The sequence below is a fragment of the Netta rufina genome (genome assembly GCF_964035555.1).
Source record: "Netta rufina genome assembly, chromosome: W".
Lineage (NCBI taxonomy): Eukaryota > Metazoa > Chordata > Aves > Anseriformes > Anatidae > Netta > Netta rufina.
The window spans coordinates 16,456,182-16,474,459 of NC_140139.1; the positions used below are offsets into that span (position 1 = coordinate 16,456,182).

Sequence of the window (18,278 nt, forward strand, 5' to 3'; positions counted from 1 at the left end):
GAATTGGGTGCAACCAATGAACAGAGTGAGGAAGACTATCGAAGACCACCAGAAGACTGGTCCACAACTGCATCAGTTGACAAGGGAAGACCAACCCATGGTCTCCAAACTGGAGAGATATGAATTTGATAGTTGGACCATTCAGTGGATAAGGAGTTGGCTTGAAGGTTGCACCTAGAGAGTGGTGGTCAAGGGCTCTATGTCCAGGTGGAAGCCAGTGACGAGCGGTGTCCCTCGGGGGTCTGTCCTGGGACTGGTACTGTTTAATACCTTTATCAATGACATAGACAGTGGGATCGAGTGCACCCTCAGGAAATTTGCAGATGACACCAACCTGAGTGGTGTGGTTGACACTATTGAAGGAAGAACTCCATCTACCCTCTGTAACTTTTTCCAAATATCAGGGGTTGACTGTTTACTTTATGAGCTTCATCTTTGGGGTACAGATCTGTCCATTTCCTAGCTACTTCACATAATCTTTCATAGCATGCCAAGGGGTCCTCATTAGGAGGATGCATGACTTGATACAACTTAGAAATATTTTTGGGTTTCAGTACCCCATGTTTAATTCAATATAAAATCAATTGTTGATACTTTACCAACATTTTTTCCCCATCCATATTTAGATCCTAAGCAGGTTGCTGTTTGGGAATGAACCTCTTGGGGCCTTCTTTCACATTAACCATCCTATTTTCTTCATTAACCTTTTCTAGGACTAATTGCCTTTCTTCTGGGAGGAGGAAGGCATTCAGCAGGACTTGCATAGCTTTCCAACCTGGGTTATGGTTCAGCACTATCATTTGAAATACTCTGTATACCTTTCCATGTTTTTCACAATAAGAACCTGCTGGCTCTTTCCAATTTATCAAGTCAGAGGATGAAAAAGAAATTTTTACAAAGACTGGGGATTTAAACTAGTCGAAGGAAGAAGGGGATAAAACCAGGCATGCCGGTGATGAGCTAAGGGATGGTGCACTAGAATCAGAGGGACTGTGTGCCAGAGAGGTCCTTCGGTCTGCTCCACAAGGTGCTGCGTGTAGAGAGGCACATTTGAAGTGCTTCTACACAAATGCACGCAGTATGAGGAATAAAATGGACAAGCTAGAAATCTTGGCCCAGTCCCACAGCTACGACATCATCGGCATAAGCGAAACCTGGTGGGATGAGTCCTGTGGCTGGTGTGCTGCAATAGATGGTTACAGGCTCTTCAGGAGGGACAGGCACGGTAGGCGAGGTGGTGGGGTGGCGATGTATGTGAAGCATGGGCTGGACTGCGTGGAACTTGAAGTTGGCGATGGCAAAGTTGAGAGCCTCTGGATAGGATTAAGGGACAAATAAAGGGGATGTCGTAGTGGGAGTCTATTACAGACCACCTGGCCAGGATGACAACGCCAATGAATTATTCTTTGAGGAACTAAGAGATGCCTCAAGATCAACTACCCTTGTGGTATTTCAACTTGCCAGACGTCAACTGGAATCACCACATGGCTGACATGAGCAAGTCCAGGAGGTTCATAAAGCATCTAGATGATAACTTCTTGGTGCAGGTGCTAAGGGAGTCAACTAGGAATGGAGCCCTCCTAGATCTTTTGCTGGAGAACAGAGAGGGTCTTGTGGGAGACGTGTCAATTGGCGGCCATCTCGGTCATAGTGACTATGAAGTGGTTGAGTTTAGAATTTATGGTGACAGAAGGAAAGCCGCCACCAAAACTTCAGCCCTGGATATGGGGAAATGTTGCAGGAAGGACGGCCGAAAACATGACAGGCACTAGTATGGTCAGATCATGCTCCCTCCTTTATTACCCGAATAGCCTGACTTTTATAGCAAACTTAACAGAGGCGGATAGTGTCTCACACAAGATTATTGGTCAAAAGCACTCAGACAAACAACTGCAAGAAAACCACCCCCTCGGAATTAGCAGTCACGTAGATCCCGTCCTTGAAAGACAGAAAAAGAAAGTGTACGGCTGCTGGAAGGAAGGTCAGGCAATGAGGAAGGAATACAGGAATGCTGTTCGTGTTTGTAGGGAGAAAATTCGTGGGGCCAAAGCCCAACTAGAGTTAAAGCTGGCCATGTGTGTGAGAGACAATAAAAACATTTTTTTTAGATATGTGAACAGAAAAAGAAGGACCATAGAAAACATAGGTCCGATACTTGATAGCAAATGTTCCCAGGAGGATGCCTGGGGCGAGGAGGTCAACTCCGCACCTCAGGACTGCCTCCACCAAGAAAGACAGGAGGGTTATTGTTGTTGGTGACTCGATTCTTAGGGGAACAGAGGGCCCTATTTGTCGGCAGAACCCTACCCGTAGGGAAGTCTGCTGTCTCCCTGGGGCCAGGGTCAGGGACGTTGCCAGGAAGCTTCCTAACCTGGTACGCCCCTGTCCTGGTTTCAGTTAGAACAGAATTAATTTTCTCCAATCCCAGCTCCTGCAGCCGCTCCAGTCCCAGTTCCTGCAGCCGCTCCAGTCCCAGTTCCTGCAGCCGCTCCAGTCCAAGCTCCTGAAGCTGCTCCAGTCCCAGCTCCTGCAGCCGCTCCAGTCCCAGCTCCTGCAGCCGCTCCAGCTCCGGTTCCTGCAGCCGCTCCAGCTCTGGTTCCTGCAGCTGCTCCAGTTCAAGCTCCTGCAGCCGCACCAGTTCCAGCTCCTGCAGCTGCTCCAGCTCCGGTTCCTGCAGCTGCTCCAGCTCCTGCAGCCGCTCCAGCTCCTGTAGCTGGGTCAGAGAAACGAGCTGTAGCAGCGCAAGTTGACCCTGCAGAGGGTATTCCAACCTCTGTGGCAGACCCTGTAACAAGGTCAGAGAAACGAGCAGTAGCAGTGCAAGCTGCCCCTGTAGAGAAGGTGAAAAAATGGTATAGAGATTCAGGTCGTTTAGAACGCAGAGAATCTTCTGCCAAATCTAGGTATAGAGACGACGGAGACGACGACGACGCTGGGCCATCAAGGGTTCAGGAGGAGGAAGATGAGGATGCCGAAAAATCAACAGTAACTACCCGAAGCCTAAACGAGCGTGAGTTACGAGATGTGCGAAAAGATTTTGGTCGCTGTATAGGTGAGCAGCTTGTCACCTGGCTGCTCCGATGCTGGGACACTGGAGCCAATTGTGTGGAATTAGACGGCAGGGAAGCCAAGCGACTGGGATCCCTTGCTAGAGATGCAGGCATTGACAAAGCAATTGCAGATGGAGCACAATCTAACAGCCTCTGGAGGCGTCTCCTCTCAGCTGTGAGGGAAAGGTATCCCTTCAAGGAAGAACTTTTATGTCTACCAGGCAAGTGGACCACTATGGAGAAGGGAATCCAGTACCTGAGGGAATTAGCCGTACGGGAAGTGATTTATGAGGATCCAGACCTCAGACAAACATCCAAAGATCCAGATGAAGTCAGGTGTACGCGACCCATGTGGCGGAAGTTTGTACGGAGTGCACCATCATCATATGCCAGCTCATTGGCAATAATGGCCTGGAAAGAGGATGAGAAACCCACAGTGGATGAAGTGGCTAAACAACTCCGGCAGTATGAAGAAAGTCTCTCCTCTTCCTTACAGGCCTGCGTCTCAGCTGTGGAGAAGCTTTCTGAAGAGTTCCACCAACTTAAAGAGAATCTATCTTCATCCCCACCTGAACCAACCAGTGTCCATCGACCAAAAGAGAACACTGTGGAGAAACTTTCTGAAAAGTTTCACCAACTTGAAGAGAGATTATTCTCCTCCGTACCTGTACAGAGCAGTGTCTCAGCTATCAGGGGTAGTCGTTCATCCACACAAGGAAGACGATATGGTGGGTACTCACCCCGTGCCACCCTGTGGTTTTACTTACGAGACCATGGAGAGGACATGAGAAAATGGGATGGAAAATCTACCGCGACCCTAGAGGCACGGGTACGTGAGTTGCAAAAGAAAACAATCGGGAAAAAGGGGTTCTCTGAAAAGTTTGCTGCTCCAACTTCCAGCAGACAGTCCTTCAAACACAGAAACGAAGAAGATTCCGACCAGGATTAGGGAGGCCCTGCCTCCAGCCAGGGGGAGGAAAGGGATAATCGAGTTTATTGGACTGTGTGGATTCGATGGCCTGGCACATCAGACGCACAGAAGTATAAGGCTTTAGTAGACACCGGTGCACAATGCACTATAATGCCATCGAGCTATAAAGGACCAGAGCCCATCTATATTTGTGGAGTGACAGGGGGATCTCAGCAGTTGACTGTATTGGAGGCTGAAGTGAGTCTGACTGGGAATGAGCGGGAAAAGCACCGTATTGTGACTGGCCCGGATGCTCCATGTATCCTTGGCATAGACTATCTCAGAAGAGGATATTGCAAGGACCCAAAAGGGTTCCGGTGGGCTTTTGGTATTGCTGCCTTAGAGACAGAGGGCATTAAACAATTATCTACCTTGCCTGGTCTCTCAGAGGACCCCTCTGTTGTGGGGTTGCTGAGGGTCGAAGAACAGCAAGTGCCAATCGCTACCACAACTGTGCACCGGCGGCAATATCGCACTAACCGGGACTCCCTGATTCCCATCCATAAGCTAATTCGTCAATTGGAGAGCCAAGGAGTGATCAGCAAGACTCATTCACCTTTCAATAGTCCCATATGGCCAGTGCGAAAGTCTAATGGCGAGTGGAGACTAACAGTGGACTATCGTGGCCTGAACGAAGTGACGCCACCACTGAGTGCTGCAGTGCCGGACATGCTGGAACTTCAGTACGAACTTGAATCGAAGGCAGCCAAGTGGTACGCCACAATTGATATCGCTAATGCATTTTTCTCCATCCCTCTAGCAGCAGAGTGCAGGCCACAGTTTGCTTTCACTTGGAGGGGAGTCCAATATACTTGGAATCGACTGCCCCAGGGGTGGAAACACAGCCCTACCATTTGCCATGGGCTGATCCAGTCTGCACTAGAGCAGGGGGAAGCTCCTGAACACCTGCAGTACATCGATGACATTATTGTGTGGGGTGACACAGCAGAGGAAGTTTTCGAGAAAGGGAAGAAAATAGTCCAAATCCTTCTGAAAGCCGGTTTTGCCATAAAACAAAATAAAGTCAAAGGACCTGCACGAGAGATCCAGATTTTAGGAATAAAATGGCAAGATGGACGTCGTCAAATCCCAATGGATGTGATCAACAAAATAACAGCTATGTCTCCACCAACTAACAAAAAAGAAACACAGACTTTCCTAGGTGTTGTGGGGTTTTGGAGAATGCACATCCCAAATTACAGTCTGATTGTAAACCCGCTCTACCAAGTAACCCGTAAGAAGAATGAGTTTGAATGGGGCCCTGAACAACGACAAGCCTTTGAACAAATTAAGCAGGAAATAGTCCATGCAGTAGCCCTTGGGCCAGTTCGAACAGGACCAGATGTAAAGAATGTGCTCTACACTGCAGCCGGGGAGAACGGCCCCACCTGGAGCCTCTGGCAGAAAGAACCTGGGGAAACTCGAGGTCGGCCCCTGGGGTTTTGGAGCCGGGGATACAGAGGGTCTGAGGCCCGCTATACTCCAACTGAAAAGGAGATACTGGCAGCATATGAAGGAGTTCGATCTGCTTCAGAGGTGGTCGGTACTGAAGCGCAGCTCCTCCTAGCACCCCGATTGCCGGTACTAGGCTGGATGTTCAAGGGAAGGGTCTCTTCTACGCATCATGCAACTGATGCTACGTGGAGCAAGTGGGTTGCACTGATCACTCAGCGGGCTCGAATAGGAAACCCCAGTCGCCCAGGAATCTTGGAAGTGATTATGGACTGGCCAGAAGGTAAATACTTTGGGATATCATCAGAGGAGGAGGTGGGTCGTGCTGAAGAAGCCCCACTGTACAACCAGTTACCAGAGAATGAAAAGAAATATGCCCTGTTCACTGATGGGTCCTGTCGTATTGTGGGGAAGCATCGGAGATGGAAGGCTGCTGTATGGAGTCCTACACGACGAGTTGCAGAAGCTGCTGAGGGAGAAGGTGAATCGAGTCAGTTTGCAGAAGTGAAGGCCATTCAGCTGGCTTTAGACATTGCTGAACGAGAAAAATGGCCAGTTCTCTATCTCTACACCGATTCATGGATGGTAGCAAATGCCCTGTGGGGATGGTTACAGCAATGGAAGCAAAACAACTGGCAGCGTAGGGGCAAACCCATCTGGGCTGCTGCATTGTGGCAAGATATTGCTGCTCGGGTAGAGAACCTGGCTGTGAAAGTACGTCACGTAGATGCTCATGTGCCCAAGAATCGGGCTACTGAAGAACATCAGAACAACCAGCAGGTGGATCAGGCTGCTAAGATTGAAGTACCTCAGGTGGATCTGGATTGGCAGCATAAAGGTGAATTATTTATAGCCCGATGGGCCCATGACACCTCAGGCCATCAAGGTAGAGATGCAACATACAGATGGGCTCGTGATCGAGGGGTGGACCTGACCATGGACGCTATAGCACAGGTTATTCATGACTGTGTGTCGTGGTTTAACCCGGCCGGCAGCTAAACACCACGCAGCCGTTCGCTCACCCTCCCCCCTCCCTCTCTGGGACGGGGGAGAGAAATGGAAAGTGAAGCCCGTGAGTTGAGATAAAGACAGTTTAATAAGACAGGAAAATAATAATAACAAAATAATAATAACAATAATAACAATAATGTTACAATGGTGATAATAGGAAAATAATAATAATATGTACAAACAAGTGATGCACAATGCAATTGCTCACCACCCGCTGACCGATGCCCAGCCTAACCCCGAGCAGTCCGGCCCCCTCCCCCCGGCTAGCCACCCCTATATATTGTTTAGCATGACGTCAGATGGTATGGAATACCCCTTTGGCTAGTTCGGGTCACCTGTCCTGGGTCTGTCCCCTCCCAGCTCTTACTGCACCCCCAGCCTGCCTGTTGGCAGGACAGAGCAAAAGTCTGAGGTGTCCTTGGCTTGGTATAAGCACTGCTCTGCAACAATTAAAACATCGGGGTGTTATCAGCACTCTTCTCATCCTAAGCCAAAACACAGCATTCCACCAGCTACTAGGAAGAAAATTAATTCTGTTCTAACTGAAACCAGGACACTGTGAAACATGTGCTGCAATCAAGCAAGCCAAACGGTAAAAGCCTCTTTGGTATGGAGGACGATGGCTGAAATATAAATATGGAGAGGCCTGGCAGATTGATTACATCACACTCCCTCAAACTCGCAATGGCAAGCGCCACATACTTACAATGGTGGAAGCAACCACCGGATGGCTGGAAACATATCCTGTGCCTCATGCCAACTCCCGGAACACTATCCTGGGCCTTGAAAAGCAAGTCCTATGGCGACATGGTACCCCAGAAAGAATAGAGTCAGACAATGGAACTCATTTCCGAAACAACCTTATAGACACTTGGGCCAAAGAACATGGTATTGAGTGGGTGTATCACATCCCCTATCATGCACCAGCCTCCGGGAAAGTTGAACGATACAATGGACTGTTAAAGACTACATTGAAAGCAATGGGCGCTGGGACATTCAAAAATTGGGATACGCATTTGGCAAAGGCCACCTGGCTAGTCAATACTAGGGGATCTGCCAACCGAGCTGGACCTGCCCAATCAAACCTGTTACGTACTGTAGATGGGGATAAAGTTCCTGTAGTGCATGTAAAAAATATGCTGGGTAAAACAGTCTGGGCTACTCCTGCCTCAGGAAAAGGCAAACCCATTCGTGGAATTGTTTTCGCTCAGGGACCTGGATACACTTGGTGGGTGATGCAAAAGAACGGAGAGGTCCGGTGTGTACCTCAAGGAGATTTAATACTGGGTGAGAATAGCCCATGAACTGAATTGTACCATGTTAATTGCTATATAATACTGTATGTTACCACTACCATGACTACTATAGGTGACTAATTAGAATGTATGGAAAAGAGTGTAACCTGAGCATGACATAAATGGTATGGAATAAGGGGTGGATAGATGTCCTGGTTTCAGTTAGAACAGAATTAATTTTCTTCCTAGTAGCTGGTGGAATGCTGTGTTTTGGCTTAGGATGAGAAGAGTGCTGATAACACCCCGATGTTTTAATTGTTGCAGAGCAATGCTTATACCAAGCCAAGGACACCTAAGACTTTTGCTCTGTCCTGCCAGCGGGCGGGCTGGGGGTGCGGTAGGGGCTGGGGGGGGGACGGGCCCGGGGCAGGTGACCTGAATTGGCCGAAGGGGTATTCCATACCATCTGACGTCATGCTAAACAATATATAGGGGTGGCTAGCCGGGGGGAGGGGGCCGGACTGCTCGGGGTTAAGCTGGGCATCGGTCAGCGGGTGGTGAGCAATTGCATTGTGCATCACTTGTTTGTACATATTATTAGTAGTAGTACTATTATCATCATTGTATTATTATTATTATTATTATTATTATTATTATTATTATTATTATTATTATTATTTTCCTGTCTTATTAAACTGTCTTTATCTCAACTCACGGGCTTCACTTTCCATTTCTCTCCCCCGTCCCAGAGAGGGAGGGGGGAGGGTGAGCGAACGGCTGCATGGTGTTTAGCTGCCAGCCGGGTTAAACCACGACAGCCCCTCTGACTATTACCCCCTTTTGATAGTCCAGGCGGGCAGTGATAACATCGAAGAGAGAAGCCTCAAGGCTTTCAAAAGGGACTTTAGGGGACTGGGTCGGTTAGTGGATGGAGCGGGAGTGCAGGTGGTGTTTTCGTCCATCCCTACGGTGGCAGGGAGGGGTTCAGAGAGGGCACGGAAAGCCCACCTATTAAACATGTGGCTCCGGGACTGGTGCCAACGCAGAAATCTTGGGTTTTTTGATCATGGGGCACTTTACTCAGCACCTGGCCTGATGGCCGCAGACGGGTCCCTATCTTTTAGGGGAAAAATGATCCTGGGCCAGGAGCTGGCAGGGCTCATTGAGAGGGCTTTAAACTAGGTAGGAAGGGGGATGGGGCTGAGGCTAGGATTGTTGGGGCTGTGCTAGGGGGAACAATGGCAAGGCCGGAGGATAAGGCAATGGCCCAGCTGAAGTGCATCTACACCAATGCACGCAGCATGGGTAACAAACAGGAGGAGCTGGAAGCCATCGTGCGGCAGGCAGGCTACGACTTGGTTGCCATCACGGAGACGTGGTGGGACCAGTCTCATGACTGGAGTGCTGCAATGCCTGGCTATAAGCTCTATAGAAGGGACAGGCAGCATAGAAGGGGTGGTGGTGTGGCTCTCTATATTAGAGAGTCTTTCGAGGTTGTAGAACTCGAGGTTGGGAATGACAAGGTCGAGTCCCTTTGGGTTAGGATCGGCAGGGACAACAAGGCTAGTGTCCTGGTCGGGGTCTGCTATAGACCGCCGAACCAGGATGAGGAGACGGATGAGGAATTCTACAGGCAGCTGACAGAGGTTGCAAAATAGTCAGCTCTTGTACTCGTGGGGGACTTCAACTTCCCTGACATATCCTGGAAGCACAACACAGCCCTGAGAAAGCAGTCTAGGAGGTTTCTGGAGAGCGTGGAAGATAGCTTCCTGACGCAGCTGGTTAGTGAACCTACCAGGGGTGGTGCCCCGCTAGACCTTCTCTTCACAAACAGAGAAGGACTGGTGGAGGACGTGATTGTCAGGAGCTGTCTTGGGCAGAGTGACCACGAAATGGTGGAGTTCACTATTCTTGGCGAGGCCAGGAAGGGGACCAGTAAAACCGCTGTATTGGACTTTCGGAGGGCTGACTTTGAGCTGCTCAGGACACTGGTTGGTGGAGTCCCTTGGGAGGCGGTTCTGAAGGTCAGAGGAGTCCAGGAAGGCTGGGCGCTCTTCAAGAGGGAAGTCTTAATGGCGCAGGAACGGTCTGTCCCCACGTGCCCAAAGACGAGCTGGCGGGGAAGAAGACCGGCCTGGCTCAACAGAGAATTGTGGCTTGATCTTAGGAGGAAAAAGAGGGTTTATAAGCTTTGGAAAAGTGGGCAGGCCACTAAGGAGGACTTTAAAGAAGTAGCGAGGCTGTGCAGGGACAAAATTAGGAAGGCCAAAGCTCATCTGGAGCTCAATCTGGCTACTGCTGTTAAAGATAACAAAAAACGTTTCTATAAATACATCAGCACAAAAAGGAGGACTAAGGAGAATCTCCATCCTTTACTGGATGCGGGGGGAAACTTAGTTACAAGAGATGAGGAAAAGGCGGAGGTGCTCAATGCCTTCTTTGCCTCAGTCTTTAGCGGCAATACCGGATGTTCTCTGGATACTCAGTACCCTGAGCTGGTGGAAGGGGATGGGGAGCAGGATGTGGCCCTCATTATCCATGAAGAACTGGTTGGTGACCTGCTACGGCACTTAGATGTGCACAAGTCAATGGGGCCGGATGGAATCCACCCAAGGGTACTGAGGGAACTGGCAGAGGAGCTGGCCAAGCCACTATCCATCATTTATCAGCAGTCCTGGCTATCGGGGGAGGTCCCAATCGACTGGCGGCTAGCAAATGTGACGCCCATCTACAAGAAGGGCCGGAGGGCAGACCCGGGAAACTACAGGCCTGTCAGTTTGACCTCAGTGCCAGGGAAGCTCATGGAGCAGATCCTCCTGAGAGTCATCATGCAGCACTTGCAGGGGAAGCAGGCAATCAGGCCCAGTCAGCATGGCTTTATGAAAGGCAGGTCATGCCTGATGAACCTGATCTCCTTCTATGACAAAGTGACGCGCTGGGTGGACGAGGGAAAGGCTGTGGATGTGGTCTACCTTGACTTCAGCAAGGCTTTTGACACCGTCTCCCACAGCATTCTCCTCAAGAAACTGGCTGCTCTTGGCTTGGACTGGCGCACGCTTCGTTGGGTTAGAAACTGGCTGGATAGCCGGGCCCAAAGAGTCGTGGTGAATGGAGCCAAGTCCAGTTGGAGGCCAGTCACTAGTGGCGTCCCCCAGGGCTCGGTGCTGGGGCCGGTCCTCTTTAATATCTTCATCGATGATCTGGACGAGGGCATCGAGTGCACCCTCAATAAGTTCGCAGATGACACCAAGTTAGGTGCGTGTGTCGATCTGCTTGAGGGTAGGAAAGCTCTGCAGGAGGATCTGGATAGGCTGCACTGATGGGCTGAGGTCAACTGCATGAAGTTCAACAAGGACAAGTGCCGTGTCCTGCACCTGGGGCGCAATAACCCCAAGTAGAGCTACAGGCTGGGAGAGGAATGGTTGGAGAGCTGCCAGGCAGAGAAGGACCTGGGAGTGATGGTGGATAGTCGGCTGAATATGAGCCAGCAGTGTGCTCAGGTGGCCAAGAAGGCCAACGGCATCCTGGCTTGTATCAGGAACAGTGTGACCAGCAGGGCTAGGGAGGTGATCGTCCCCCTGTACTCAGCTCTGGTGAGGCCGCACCTCGAGTACTGTGTTCAGTTTTGGGCCCCTCGCTACAAGAAGGACATGGAGGTGCTTGAGCGGGTACAGAGAAGGGCGACGAAGCTGGTGAGGGGCCTGGAGAACAAGTCCTACGAGGAGCGGCTGAGGGAGCTGGGCTTGTTCAGCCTGGAGAAGAGGAGGCTCAGGGGCGACCTTATTGCTCTCTATGGGTACCTCAAGGGAGGCTGTAGCGAGGTGGGGGTTGGTCTGTTCTCCCACGTGCCTGGTGACAGGACGAGGGGGAATGGGCTTAAGTTGAGCCAGGGGAGTTTTAGGTTAGATGTTAGGAAGAACTTCTTCACTGAAAGGGTTGTGAGGCACTGGAACAGGCTGCCCAGGGAAGTGGTGGAGTCACCATCCCTGGAAGTCTTCAAAAGACGTTTAGATGTAGAGCTTAGGGAAATGGTTTAGTGGGGACTGTTAGCGTTAGGTCAGAGGTTGGACTCGATGATCTTGAGGTCTCTTCCAACCTAGAAAATTCTGTGATTCTGTGATTCTGTGATTGATGGGGAAGGTCTCCTCACAGACAATGACATAGGCAAAGCAGAGACATTTAATGCCTTCTTCACCTCTGCCTTCAATGCTGATGATGGTCTTCGGGACCCAGGGTGCCCTGAGCTGGAGGACCATGATGGTGGGAATGACAAACTCCCAACCGACCCTGAATGTGTGTGGGATTTGCTGCTCCGCCTGGATCCATACAAGTCCATACAGGTCTGGATGGGATCCATCCCAGGGTGCTCAAAGAGCTGGCTAATGTCATCGGGTGACCTCTCAATTATTTTTCAATGGTCTTGGCAATCTGGAGAGGTCCCAGTAGACTGTAAGCTGGCAAATGTTGTACCAGTTTTCAAGAAGGGTCAGAAAGAAGACGCTAGCAATTACAGGCCTGTCAGTCTCATGTCAGTGCCTGGTAAAATTATGGAGAAGATGATTCTTGAAGTTATTGAAGCACACCTGGGGGACAATGCAGTCATTGGTCCCCAGCCAACATGAGTTCATGAGAGGTAGGTCCTGCCTAACAAATCTGATTTCCTTTTATGATAAGATCACCCATCTAGTCGATCAAGGGAAACCAGCCAATGTGATCTTTTTGGACTTGAGCAAGGCTTTTGACACGGTTTCCCATAGGATCCTACTGGACAAAATGTCCAGCATACAACTTAACAAAAACATCATACGATGGGTGAGCAATTGGCTGACGGGCAGGGCTCAAAGGGTTGTGGTAAATGGGGCCACATCTGTCTGGCGGATGGTCACTAGTGGGGTCTCTCAAGGCTCCATTTTAGGGCCAGTCCTCTTCAATGTTTTTATAAAAGATTTGGATGTAGGACTAGAAGGTGTTCTGAGCAAATTTGCCGATGACACCAAACTTGGAGAAGTTGTGGACTTGGATGAGGGTGGAAAGGCCTTGCAGAGAGATCTGGACAGACTGGAGAGCGGGACGATCACCAACCGCATGAAATTTATACAAAAGCAAGTGCTGGGTCCTGCACCTGGGATGGGGCAACCCTGGCTTTACGTACAGACTGAGCAAAGAGACGCAGGAGAGCAGCCCTATAGAAAGGGTTCTGGGGCTTGCAGTTGACAGCAAGTTGAATATGAGCCAGCAGTGCGCCCTGGCAGCCAGGAAGGCCAACTGTATCCTGGGATGCATTAAGCACGGCATTGCTAGTCAGTCGAGGGAGGTGATTGTCCCACTCTACTCTGCGCTGGTGCGGCCTCACCTCGAGTACCGTGTGCAGTTCTGGGCACCACCGTACAAAAAGGACATTAAACTGTTGGAGAGTGTCCAGAGGAGGCCGATGAAGATGGTGAAGGGCCTAGAGGGGAAGAGGTATGAGGAGCGGCTGAGGTCACTGGGCCTGTTCAGCCTGGAGAAGAGGAGGCTGAGGGAGGACCTCATCGCGGTCTACAACTTCCTCGCGAGGGGGAGTGGAGAGGCAGCTCACCTATTCTCTGTAAACATCAGTGATAGGACCCGCGGGAACGGTGTTAAGCTGAGGCAGGGGAAGTTTAGGCTGGACATCAGGAAGAGGTTCTTCACCAAGAGGGTTGTTGCACACTGGAACAGACTCCTCAGTGAAGTAGTCACTGCACCAAGCCTGTCTGAATTTAAAAAGTGACTGGACTGTGCACTTAGTAACATGTTCTAAACTTTTGGGTAGACCTGTGTGGTGCCAGGAGTTGGACTTCATGATCCTTATGAGTCCCTTCCAACTCGGGATATTCTGTGTTTCTATGATTCTATGACTGACAAGTCATATAGGTCCACTGCCTCCTGGAGTGGGGCCTGTATGATTGGATTCCTAGTTCTTGTCCTCCCTGTCGTAGGACTGAATCCTGATGTTCTTCTAAATTCTTCATATCTTCCTTGTCTCTCATTACCACTTCCCCTATCAGAACCTTTCTCATTTGATACTAGGAACTATACATCTTGGTCTTCTTCCAAATATTTCAAACACCTCTGTCCAATAATACAAGCCGAACAACATCTAGGTAAATGCTTATTTTCCTTTTCAGTTGACATCATCATCACATTACCATCACTAATCAACAATTTGCATTTATTTCGAGTTTCATTATCATTCCTTAAAGAGAAGAACAAACCCATATAATGTATTTAATCCAATTTACCCGTTCTTCTACAAAACAATATTAATTGCAAAATAGTATCAGTGTACCCAATTCTGGACATTTTTCCTCATCATCCAATTTATATTTAGGCCACCACTGCATGTAATATTGTTTTAACTTGCCTTTAGTCAGGAGATCCACACCAAAATTATTCCAGTTCTTAAGGATGCATCCTAGAGGTGAACAAGGGGTTGGTTTGGAGGAAGGCATGGTCCCCATTTTATCAAACAAGAGAGTCAAAAATACCAAGTGAAGGGGCCTATGCCCAGTCCTTCATACACTCTGGTCACCGCCAACTGCGCACAAGAAATTATCTTACCCAAGCACTGGCACAAACTCAGCTCCAAGGCAGAAATGTTTTGTAGCAGCAGCAGGGGATGGCAGCGTGAAGGGTTTTTCCTGCTTCAAGTCCACTCACGGCAGCTGAGGGAGCCACCAGGACCTGGTAGCCCTCGCAAGGGTGGCTGACGAAGTGTGGGCGGAGACAGAATTGCCCCTCCTCTGTCGTATAAAGGCAGCCCCTGGAAGCATGAGTGACCAGGGTGGGCAAACAGGGCGTGGCACACCAGTCAGGGCAGGGCACGGCAGTTTGTGCAGCAGTTTGCGCAAGCAAGGAGAGCAGGGAGGTCAAGCAGGGTTGGTCATATTTGTGTTCTGGGAAGGGCCTTCTACTGAAGAAATGGTGTCCACCCACCAAACCTGCCAGTCTGTGGCTGAAACCCAGACGGGAGGGACACAACCTCCCTGGGCAGATGCCTCCACCCAAACAGACCTCCCAAGGATCAAAAGAGAGGCCCAGACCCTCAGTTCCAGGGAGCTCCAGTCTCTGGAAGTCCCCCTAGGGCCCGAAATCAGAGGTGGGTGTTGTGGGTGCAGGTGTGCCCAGCTGGATGAGTTCTTCAAACAGATGGCTCAGTTGCAAGAGGAGCTTACCAAGCAGCATAGCATGTGGGAATCTGAGCAGGAGATTGTATTATATGCTGAATGGTATTATACGCTGACATGGTCTGAGCAACAGCCCTGCCTTAAGTCCAGGCAAGGGGTAGGGAAACAAGCTTGCAGCCCAAAAGAAGCACATTTGAAAGACTCACAGGATGAGGGAGAGTGGACCCTTGTCTCTGATCGGAGAAGGAGGAGGAGGAGTCTCCCTCCTGCCCCTGAAGTGCCCCTGCGCAATAGATACGAGGTTCTAAGGCAGGAGAGAGGAGACTCTGGGAGAACTCGGGGAACTCAGAAAGGCCGACCACATGAAGTTGGCTCTGTCTCCCAGTTGCATCAAAGCTATTGCCACAAAGAAGGCGCAAAGGGTGTTAGTCACTGGAGGCTCCTCTCTGAGAGGCACCGAGGCTCCGATTTGCCGTCTGGACAATCTCTCCAGAGAGGTTTGCTGCCTGCCTGGGGTCCATATTCGTGATATTACTAAGAGGCTACCAAGCCTGGTAGGTCCCAAAGACTACCACTCCTTCGTACTTTTTCAAGTAGGATCAAATGATGCTGTAACAAGGAAACTCCGAAATATCAAAAAAGATTTTATGTCCCTTGGAAAAATATTGAAGGGATCAGGAGTGCGAGTAGTGTTCTCCTCTGTCCTCCCAGTTGGTGACTGCACACAGGACACCTTCGCACTACTTGATTTGCAATAGTTTGCATTTTTGGTGCAAAGCGCTTCAGGCTGTCTACCAAAGTGTGTCCCTTCACGTAAGTCTTTCATTAACTGCTCAGTCATAGTTTCTGTTATCAGGATCTGTTCATTAGGGGTCTCCCACCATCCATCTTTTCGCTTTGTACATTTCAGTTTTTCCGCTAGTTGTGTCTCTTTAGTAGTATATTCTGGTGGATTGAGCAAAGTCTTTGCACAGGGGACTAATGTGCCTTGTAGGTCTCCTGGTGCTCTTCTAGTTGCTTCCTTGGATGCTAAGTAAGCTTTTCTGTTTCCTATTATTATGTCATGATCACCCTTTTGGTGGTGAAGTGAAGAAAGCATACCTGAGAACACTACCACTCTAAGTAACAACAAGGAAATACTTGTGAACTGTCCCAATGCAATCAGGAAGGTTTCTGGAAATGTGATACAACCGATTGCCCAGCTGAAGGGCCTCTAAACCGGAGCATGCAGCATGGGAAACAAGCAAGAGGAATTGGAAACCGTGGTGCCATTAGACAAATATGACCTGATTGCTATCACGGAAGCACAGTGGAATGGATCACTGAAGGGATGCAAGACACAGACTCCTGATGGCTCTTGAACAGGAGATGTTTATTGCCCTTTTTCACTACTACATATACTTTCCCTGTAGCCCCACGTGCTGTCCACGCGCCCGAATCTATCATACAATTGGTTAGAGACCCTCAGACGCACCTGGAGCCAGCCAGCAATTGACCACTGCCCAAAGCTCATCTTTAACACTGTATCCAATTTACTTTATCTCAACCTTGCTCAAGTTTTTGTTTCTACTGCTTGTTTCCTCATTATCTCTAATTCAGGGACGTGTGAAACAACGCAAAGCCACCTGCAAATTCCTTTCCCACAGATCACATAACTGGAACATTGGAATAGAGGGCTACAATCTCTTCAGAAGGGATAGACAGGAAAGGAAGGGAAGGGGGTGTTGCCATCTACATTAGGGAAGGGATTGATAGTAAAGAGTTGCCTTTGAGAAACAGCCACAGACATGTTGAGAACTTGTGGATGAGAGTTAAAGACCACACCAATAAAGGACAGCTTGTGGTTGGGGTCTACTACAAGCCACTCAATCAAGGGGAGCCTGTGGATAAGGCATCCTTGCTTCAACTATGTAATAAATGACTGAGTCCCAAATAGGGTTGCAATTAAAGTTTACAATTTATTAAACGAATAGAGGCAAGCAAACAGCGCTGGGTGTGCCAGGAGTCTCTGCTCCACCAAGACGCACACAAGTGTCGTGGTTCCGCTCGAGTGGGCAGCCGAGCTCCACCACAGCCGCTCTCTCACTCCCCCTCCTCAAAGAGGAATGGGGAGAAAATATGTGAAAAGGGCTCAAGGATTGAGATAAGGACGAGAAAATCACGCAATAATTATTGTAACGGGCAAAACAGACTTGGCATAAGGAGATAGTAAGATTTATTGCCTACAACTAACAAGCGAGAGAAGTGAGAAAACAAAGGAAAAAAAAACAAAAGCACCTTCCCCCCATCCACCCTCTTCCACCTCCTCCCCCCCGAGCGGCGCAGGGGAACGGGGGAATGGGGGTTATGGTCAGTCTACAGCACTTCTTCTCTGCCGCTCCTTCTCAGTCACTCTCGTCCCCTGTGCTGTGGGGTCCCACCCACGGGATGCAGTCCTTGATGAACTGATCCGGCGTGGGCTTCCCACAGGCAGCAGCTCTTTCAGAACTGCTCCAGATATGGGTCCGTACCACGGGGTCCATCCCTCAGGAGAAAACTGCTCCAACCTGGCTCCCCTACGGGCAGCAGCTCCTGCCAGGTCACCTGCTCCTGCGTGGGCTCCTCTCCACGGGCTACAGGTCCAGCCCAGAATCTGCTCCGGCAGGGGTCTTCCACAGGCGGCAGCCTCCGTCGGTGCAGGGCCACCTGCTCCACCGTGGTCTCCTCCACGGGCTGCAGCGTGGAACCCTGCTCCACCGTGGTACTCCATGGGCTGCAGGGGGACATCCTGCTTCACCATGGTCCTCACCACAGGCCGCAGGGGACTTCTGCTCCGGCGCCTGGAGCACCTCTCCCCCTCCTTCTACACTGACCTTGGTGCAAGGCTGTTCTCTCACTCCCTTGACTTTCCCGGCTGCTGTGTGGCGCAGCGTTTTTTCCCTGTCTTAAATATGCTCTCACAGAGGCGCAAAACAACATCGCTTATTGGCTCGGATCTGGAAAACAATGGGGCCCTTCCCAAACATGGGGCAGCTTCTAGATCTTTCTCACAGAAACCACCCCTATGGCTCCCTGCTACCAAAACCTTGCCACGTAAACCCACTACAACAAGTTACATCAGGCGGATGTTTTTTATGCTCCTAGGCTAATACATATTCATTACTACTTCTAGAAAAGGCAGGGTTATTATAATTAGTTCCCGGAATCCGAACCCTCCCACTGGTGCATGCGTATCAGTCTCCGGTGGTCCCCCTGGGGGTCTCTCGTGCTGAAGGCTCATAGTCTTCCTCCCAGGCTTTTTCCTTGTCGTCTCCTTTGTCCATCTTGGCCGGATGTCAAAGACTTGCGCAGCATCCCATGCAAGCTTTGTCTTTTAGTCGTCCTTCAGCTTTCCCCTTCTCCTTAATCTCCCGGCCAGATATCAGAGACTTGC

At 49.9% G+C, this 18,278-nt stretch overlaps 1 protein-coding gene across 1 annotated transcript in view; it reads left to right on the forward strand.

Moving 5' to 3' along the window:
• The window catches only part of LOC311220878 (very low-density lipoprotein receptor-like), a gene marked incomplete at both ends in the record, with an annotated part of 137,125 nt that overhangs the window by 64,687 nt on the left and 54,160 nt on the right, over positions 1–18,278 (forward strand). Inside the window, 2 exon segments of the mRNA XM_084304511.1 lie at positions 14,858–14,968; positions 15,252–15,420. Of these exon segments, the coding sequence (XP_084160637.1) occupies positions 14,858–14,968; positions 15,252–15,420 (280 nt within the window).